A 9,351-nucleotide genomic window follows, 5' to 3' on the forward strand; every position below is an offset into this window, starting at 1 on the left:
CAATGTGAATCGAAGAATTAGAGAGATTGTTTTCACATAAGCGTCTACTCCCTCCTGTACCAGCTTGTGGCTCGGTGAAGCTCTGCTTCGAGACCAAGACTCACAAATCCCCAGACTTTTTGGTTAGGCTAAAGAACATTCTTAACCACATTTTGTTAAAATCTCTTTTCAAAGTAAGGGACCGCGATGTAAAAATATCACCAAAATGTTAAGTTCTGCTTGATAATGTAAAGAAAATAGAATTTAATGGAAAAAAGTTTCTTATAAAAACATTAAGGGCAAAGACGTGAGTTATAAAAGATTAATAAAAGATAGAAACATTTACATTAGCTCACCGTGCTTGTTTAATGGTTTATCATAATTTGTGCTAAAATAATGCGGGAAAATCGAAGAGGTGTAAATTAATTAAAATAATTAATTGCTTTTGCTTTAATTTAATCTTACTGTATGATTGTGTCGTAATTATTTTTACAAGAAAAAAAATTATTTAACTTATGCTCAATTCGTTCCAGCAAAAGTGTTGAGCACGTATAAAGATTTTAGAATTCGATTTGTAAAGAAAATTAAAATGTTATAAAATCCTCTTTGTTGATACATTATTTAATGTAATAAATTATGACAATTACGTCTGTGGTAACTGTTGAAAGAAGTAAAGAATGACAACGTAACCTAAATATTGTGATGAATGTAAATATAGTATATATTTTCAATCTCTTTTTATTAACAAAATTTGTCTTCAGAGCCAAGTTAGCTTATGCTTACGATGATAAACAAAAGAAAATTGAAACAAATCCACGGCTTGAGAATAATTCTGGTTTAATCCCCGAGACCTCGAAGATACCAATGATTACGATCTTTGAAGAAAAAAAATCTTTTAGTACATTTACAACTATCAACTCACAAAATTTTAAATTGAAAGAAAAAATACAAATGAATGTTACCGGCGAATGTAAACCAACGAGGCGTAATAAGTTTCCAAGGAATATAAGAAAAACGACAAAAAGTCCGACCTTAGAGTGTATATCATGTTTTGGTGGCGGTTTATCTAAAAGAGACAATGATTGCTATTTGGGAATTGCGTAAGTGACTGTGATTATTTTAATTATTTTTATCTAGTATTACTCGTATTTAGTTTTAATGTTATAGTTTACTATGGCAAATGGGCCACCTGATGTAAAAACATCGACCATCTTTTACAACATCGAAGCACCAAATTTGGAACAAAAATGTTATGTCCCTTGTGTCAGTAGTTACACTGGCTTACTCATCCTTTAAACCACAATAGAACATTACTAAGGTATTGCTTTTTAGCGGTAGAATATAATATGACAAGTGATATCTACACAAGCGTGTATAAAGTCCGACCACCTTTTTAACCTGAAAAATAATGATAAAGTAGTCGTAAACAATTATCTTAATTATTTTTTAGTTCTTCAAAACAAATATGTACTGTTGCACAAGAATGTTACGTGGAAGTAAACCCACAATATATTAAAAGGGGCTGTGTATGGAAAAATAAGTTAAATCGGACATTCACTTGTAATTGTCATTTGTGTAATGATAAACCTTCATATGACGTTTCATATTATGAATATGAAAAAATAAGGGATTGGGAGTTTGATAATAAACGTCTACAGGCTCCTCTCCTTGGTATGGATCTTATTTGTAAAGTTTGTCAATCTAAAGGAACTAATTCAGTCTCTGATAAAATTTGCAGATTTGGTAAAAAGTAAGTTATACGGTCACAATTATAGTTTAATTTATGTAAATGGAAAAAAATAATCCAAATTCTGTGTTTTATTTTCAGTGCAAACTATATGGCTTGTGGACATGATCAAGTTTGTTTCATAAATATTGAACCCAATCCAGCCATTGTGACCAGAGGATGCACAAATAAGCCTTCTTATAACTCTTATTATAAATTTTGTAATTCAACATTGTGCAACCATGATTCATTTAAAAATCTCAAAATGTCAAATAAGCAAATAATAGCAAACAATATTCCAAAAACAAAAGTTTTAGTTTCGATGGCTTCAAACATAATTATAAATTGTAAAGTTTTTATTCTAATCTATTCGATTTTAGCAACTATTCAACGATAAAAAAAAAAAAAAACTTCTTGAAATGTGTCAAATTTTTTACGTTTGTTATTATGACAATCACAAGAAAAGCAGCGAAGATGAAGATTATTAAATTCATTACATTTTTTTTAATATGTAATGTTCAGTGTAAAGTTGAAAAAACGTCTATAAATAATATGTCGTTACAAAATTTTAGAAGACAAATGGAAGAAATCCGTCCATTAAAACCATCAAAATCGGATAATAATGAATCAAATCAAAATCTAGTAACATTTTTAGTGAGTAACGTTAAACAGATATTCGCAGATTCCGAAGAACCCATTATTCTTCTTGAACCTGATCTTAGTACTGAAAATAATAATACTATTGAAATATCTAAAACAAACAAAAAATTAACAAAAGCACTAGATAAAAATGGTAATATTAAAAGAAATCAAAATATGAGTGAAATATTGAAATTTAATAAAATTAGTACAAATAATGGTAGCGTTAACCTAACAAATGTGAAATCTATTACTAATGATACTCAAGTAAAAGAGGACAAATTATCTCAAAAAACTTTCATACAAGATTCAAAGCATGAAATTACAAAAATACAATCATTTAATTCTTCATTAATAAAAATGTCTTTTATAGAAAATGATATTAGTATTCCAAAACGTTCCTGCATATCGTGTAATAATATTATTTCAATGGGATGTAGTGATCCAAAAAACAAATTGTGAGTAAAATTAGTTATAAAAGCAATATTTTACTATTGTATACATTCGAGGATACGTACGTGGATTGTGGCTCTTTTTGATACTCTGTAGTGATATTAAATAAAGTACTAACTAGATAATGTTGCTGATGGTATCCTCCAAATCGATTACAGATATGATGGACATTTTCGTGCTTGTCGACGAAGACAATACAACAATTTCAAATATATTTAGTGACAATTAGACATAAAAATAGAAACACAATGTACCACTCTAATACCCCGATGTGATGGTAATCCGATACGATAAAACAGTTCAAGTGCTTTCCATTCTCATCAAGGCAAGGAATTATAAACTTACAAATTACAAATTTCTTGAGTGGAATATCCAATAAATTTTGCCTGCCCAGGATTTTGTACTTAGGATTTCAGGATTTGTAGCTACCAAATCTAATAAGTGAACATGTAGCCACTGTTAAACGCTTAACAAAGGCACATAGATATATGAAATTATGTTAGTGACCTAAAATTCAAATATTTTTTAGGATACCTGCAATTATTTGTAAAAATAATGAAGATATGTGTTACTCTCAGCACACGCCGTTCGGTATAGTAAATCGTGGATGTTTCAACATATACCGCAATCTGACTACATACGTTTGTTCCTGTAATCTTTGTAACTACATTTCAATTTCCGAAATGCCTCATATATTTTCAATGAAAAGAGATTGGATTGAAAATGTTATAGAACTCTCTCGAACGAAAAGTTTCAGAAACTCTATATTTAAAGATATGTCTTGCTTAAGATGTGAAGTGAATACAACTGAAGCTGTGATGGCTGAGGATGTGAGTGCTAAAACAAATTGCTTAGAAGGTCATATGTGAGTACATATTTAATACTCATAATCGTTTTTTTCCCGTGTCACTTGAATAATTTTACTTTTACGCCTTATTAGGAAAATATATATATATTTTTATGGATCAAAACTGTATCTTAAGAGTAACATAAAGGTATTTATGTGTATACCAAAAGTTGTGCATTTCCTAGAAGGTATTAGCATATAATAAATGACAGACAACGTTTGTTGACGGTTTCACTTGTGATGTTATATAATATTACGAGTAGTTGTCGCCCGCGGCTTTGCTCGCATTTTAAAGGTTAGTCGTCAATTTTTAGCTAAAAAAGATTTTGAGGTTCTACTTTGTATCAGATTTCATCCAATTCGGTTTTTTGGGCCGTTAAAGAGTAACAGACAGACAGAGTAACTTTCGCATTTATAATATTTGTATAGATGATAAAGTAAAAAATTAAATTATAACCATTTCAAATTTCAGAAGTGCACTCCCCATACAAGAGTGCGCAGAAAACGAAATTTGTGGTGTAAAAGCTATTAGAAGCGATGGCTACATCTGGCGAGGATGTTTGGCCAATCCCTTGTACAATTACTGGTGGAGATTTTGTGATAGCGATTTATGTAATCACGATAGTCTTGTATCGATTTTTGAAGAATCCTTATGAATTAAACTTCGCGTATATTTTATCTTATCTTATTTATTATTATGATTTTAATGAACGCTATGGTTCGTGATTGTAGCCCTTTGAAAATATTTACTCATTATAAAGTTTTATAATAAAATTATCACCATAAATAAAATTATATTCATACTCCCATTCTGCTTGAAATCTGTAAAAAATCTCTTTTAAAATATCGCATCATAGAATCCCGCTATGAAAGCTCAAGTGGCCACCCGTTTTCTTACACGTTATTCTTTCCTAGTTAAAGAATTTTCCGGATATTACAAGCTTGTCTAGAGCAAGGAGAGAATGTTTCAGATATTTTACGAAAGTATTACCACAGCTGAACTCTTTTATATGCAAATAAGATTATCTTGTACGTTTTTGACTGCAGTTTTCTTTATGGTGTTATGAATTTTAAAAGTAAAATATCATGTTGGGTTGAATAAAACTATTAAAAGATATATTTTATCATATTTTTTAAAACTAAAATGTAGTTAATAACATTTCGATTTTAACGGTTTTTTTAATATTTGTAAAGCGCTGGTTTTGCAAATGTTTCAAAAGGTTTACCTTACATTACCTGGCTTCGTGCCAGATATCTGTCTGGTGGCATTTTGCCAGATTTAATATTAGTTACTTTAAGCCTTGACCCTTAGTTTCTTTTTTATATCGAGGTTTATGTTTTGATAAACTTGTCAGCGAAATAATATGCTCTATGGCAATTGACTTTGATTAGAAAATATAGATGATAATAATAATAGATTACAAGTCAAATAAACAAGTTTTATCTATAAACTCACATAGAATAATGATGTATCTTATTTGCTCCCAGTTGTTAGTCATCGAGCGTTACGATTTATATACTATAAAAAATAAAAAAAAACTAATTATTATTAAAATCGATGACACATAACTGATACGGCAATGCTTTGTTGTAAATAAAGAAATAAGGACTCAATTTCATTTTGTTACAATTTTTTTATTTCATATTGTTAGGCGGACTGGAAAATGTGCCATCTTGTATTGTAAGAAATCATTCCCCATATCACCAATGTACTACCAATCTTGGGAACTAAAATGATTGATGAATGAACACAGCAATAGCTAAGTATTGTTGTTTAGCGGTAGAATATGTGATGAGGGGTGGTACCTAGCTACACCAATTAATATGGTTAGCAGTATTGGCAGTATAAAATGGGTATGGGTAACAATTTTAAGTATTAATAATATCTATAGGTGACAGTGACCACATAATACAAATAGTTCAATTTCCACATATATATATGTGGAATATATATATATATATATATATATAAAAATTATTATATAAATCTCATTTGCAAAAACTTTGTTTCCTTATTTCATAAACATCTTTGTTTTGAAGTAATTCACTGAGCAAATTACTTTAATAAAATACAATAAGGTCGGTGTTACGTTACACTCTAAATGTCTTCGTAATGACCGTATATATCTTTTTAATGAACTACTAGCCTGCTTTTGCTATGCGAAAATGGGCTCCCGCGCCAGCTCAAATATATAGTTCGTCTTATAAATACAAGTCTACTCTATGAAATATACTTTAAACGAATTCTGCAATGAATTATAACGGACTATTCTTGTTAAATTTCGGAACTTCGAACGAGTGACGGAATGTTATCCGGAGACAACCGTACGATCTATCTACTAATAATATTATTCGAGATTGTAACACGTGAATCCTAATTGAAGATGATAAAATAAGTGGTTCAAACAATAATAAGCACTACAGGTAAGAAAAGTACACATTTCGTTTGGATTTCTGCAATATTTTAACCCAATAATAATTAAAAAAGGCTTATTCTAGCTTATTTCAACTTTAGCACAGCACTGTGATATTTACAGGCATTTTATTTATATATATATAAATGCTTATATGATTACATACAAAAATATTACTATGTTTTTTATACATTTGTTTAAGAATAACACAAATACCACAAGCGTATAATCACATATCAAAGCAGACTTGATCATTGCGCCTTTACCGGAATATAATAACAGTGTAGCCATTTCGAACAGTTAAAATGATAATAAGCGGGTGAGACTTCTCTCGTACCTTCGTATGATACGAACGCAGAATATACAACATAATAAAAATGACAACGAACGTATCACAAATCAATATGAAATTAATTTTGTAATATTGGTATCAATACTACCTCTCTGCAGCTCTCTGGTGATATGCGACTTTGACGATAGTTGTTATAATATTTAAGGGATACAAGAATTATTATAGCGTATCACAGTAAGTCGGTTTCGACTATTTCATGATTTAGATACGAATTTAGTCTAACAGAATAGCACCAAAGTAAGTGTTTCAGTTAGTTCTCTATAAACATTATTGTAGAAGAGTAAGCTGGTTCATGCAGACCGGACGTTTACCATTTCACCTTTATTCTGAGGTTTGAAATGCCCCGCGGCGTCAGTTTCTTTCAACACGTAGCAAATTGTGTATTTAATACTCGTTTAACGCTTGCCATCAAAGGCGCCTGAGTGGGCCAGGAGGGATTTCAAATTCGCAATCATGTTGTAAACGAGATACTATTTAGCCAAAGGCAAATACATGTTGCACGTGAGGAATGAGTCTCGTCTCAAGACAACTTAGCACATAAAAATATATTAGAAATAATAAGTATACTGTTTTTTGTTCGTAAATTAAAAATAAAAATAATTAGATATAGGTAGTAGGTGGACGGGCAAATAAACCACCTGACTGTGAGTGGTCATCATTTCCCATAGTCATTGGCTCTGTAAGAAATATTAACTTTTCCTTACATCACAACAATGCGCCACCAACTTTGGGAGATAACATCTTAGCCGGTAGTTACACTGGTGCACTTATTCTACAAGCCGGTACACCATAATACTAAGCATTGCTGTTCGACGGTAGAATATCTGATGAGTCGGTGGTACCTACCCATATATACTTGTAACTTTGTTTAATGATAGTATGACTTTCTTATTTTGAACTAGTTTCTCTTGTAAGAGAGGCGGATTCGATAAGTTTTATAACCTTTCCTTTACCACTGATAACCTGTATTAAAGATTCCTTGAAGATTTCTTGAATAGTTTAAACGTTAAAGCGTAACAAATAAACTCTCTTTCACAATTGTATTGTGAGGTAGGACCAACGAATGAAGATAGAACAAAAATAAAATCGGTTGATTTTTTCAGTATAAAAAAACAGATACACAAAATCATATCATTCCAATATTGATGGTGTACGTAAATGAATTGACGGAACTGCATATGAAAGATAAGAGAAGATAGACATTGAAATGTTCAATGCAAAAATAAAGTTTAACGTAAAAGCGAATACTATTGTCCCAGTAGTATAAGGTTAAAACTTCAAAAGGCTGTGGCGTCACGTGCGTCAAACTGCATTCGGAAAAAAAAAATATCGCGCTAACGAGCCGCCTCGCAACCTTTGCATATCGATAAATAACCATTTACTGACCGATTCAGCGTAGCACTGAAAAATTGAACGATGTATCTTCGCCATTTAGTCCTTATATAAACTGAAACTGCTCTTTTAACGAGTTCGTATTATTGTACTGTATGAACCTTCATTGGTATTTATTGTGTTCGTATATTTAAATTGGTTATTATATATTAATAATCATATTAAAGCTAGATGTTGCTTGCCCTCTTCTCTGGATAAAAAAGAAGCAGGGATTAACGGTATTCAGAAAATGGATATCCTATAACCGTACGGACGATCCCGCGTCGTTTGTTCATAGTCTTATACCAACACGTTCAGTAGTTTTCGAGCGATTGAAGTGATTAATTTGATTGATTCACAAAGAAAAAAACTACATATTTATTATATATGAAGCACTATGAAATCCTTTAAATAATGAAATTTAATACTTAAAACAAAATATGAACAATTTTTAAAGATCTTAAAAAATCTTAAATTAATCAATTGTTATATTTATCGTTGTGTTCGATCTAATTAATATTTGTTGGTTAAAATTTACTGATAGATAGTTAGTGATGTAAAAGGTAAAAAAACACTTCTAAAATATTTGATTTAAAGTTCGATTGGTTTCATTTGAATACCATCATCGTGTTTTGTACGATGACTTTAATGTATTTAGTCCGAGCATCGCATATCTGGCTGCTACTTAAATGTGTTTAAGAATTACTTAAAAATTTAGATTATCGCCTCATGGTTTCGAATAAAAGACGCTTACATGATGAAAGAATGATAAAACAAATACCGATCGATATCACAAGCAATTAACTCGAGATATAAAAAAATCAACCGTATTAAAGCAGTTTAATATGTCAGTAATATATTACTGACATAAAGTTCAGAGATTCAGGAAGATATCATGCATTGAATTCTTGATTTCCGCTTGAGGATTCTTAGTCTGAGCTCATAAAAATGTGGAAAAATTACAAGGTAACGCTAACCCAGATCGATCAATGCCAACAACGAAACATTTGTATTTGAATGTATAATTTGAAATAACATTTTTTAAGGAATTTCTACGCAGCTAATAAAACGAGACGGCCCAGTGGCTAAAACATATGAATCTTAGCTGAAGACTGCGGGTTCAAATCCGCAATTAATTGTCATGTGCTTTAATTTTTGTTTATGATTAATCACGTGTTATCAAGATAAGGAAATATGAATGAATGGAATATGCAATAGTGGATTCGAATAAATTTGGTAAACCTCCACAAGAGGAGTGCAAGCCTTTGATAAGATGAGAATTACGAGATGTTATTTCATATTACTAAGCATTAAAAATCATTAAGCTACAGATAATTCAGTTTAAATAAAACTGATAATAGAGTAAAAAAATAAATAGCTCCTTGAATAAGGATAAACCTATCTTATAAAAACATTTTATAGTAACATTTCATACATTTTTTAGACGCTCTAAATTAAATTAATGTCATAGTTAATCATCTTAATATATTTCATTATTTTTTCATACGTCATTCAGATTCAAGTATACTTTTATGAATAATCTTTTTCACAGACGTGTCGTCCGTGTCTT

The 9,351-nt window shown here is 30.5% G+C and overlaps 1 protein-coding gene across 1 annotated transcript; it reads left to right on the forward strand.

The window, feature by feature from the left end:
• The first annotated feature begins 2,640 nt into the window (after nucleotides 1–2,640).
• LOC135193513 (uncharacterized) lies at nucleotides 2,641–4,300 on the forward strand. The gene is made up of 3 exons (XM_064216311.1): nucleotides 2,641–2,802; nucleotides 3,327–3,662; nucleotides 4,117–4,300. Exons 1-3 carry the CDS (start codon nucleotides 2,705–2,707, stop codon nucleotides 4,298–4,300), a joined length of 618 nt encoding a protein of 205 aa, XP_064072381.1. The 5' UTR covers nucleotides 2,641–2,704.
• The last annotated feature ends 5,051 nt before the right edge of the window (nucleotides 4,301–9,351 follow it).

Source organism: Vanessa tameamea, chromosome 11, assembly GCF_037043105.1.
Source record: "Vanessa tameamea isolate UH-Manoa-2023 chromosome 11, ilVanTame1 primary haplotype, whole genome shotgun sequence".
Lineage (NCBI taxonomy): Eukaryota > Metazoa > Arthropoda > Insecta > Lepidoptera > Nymphalidae > Vanessa > Vanessa tameamea.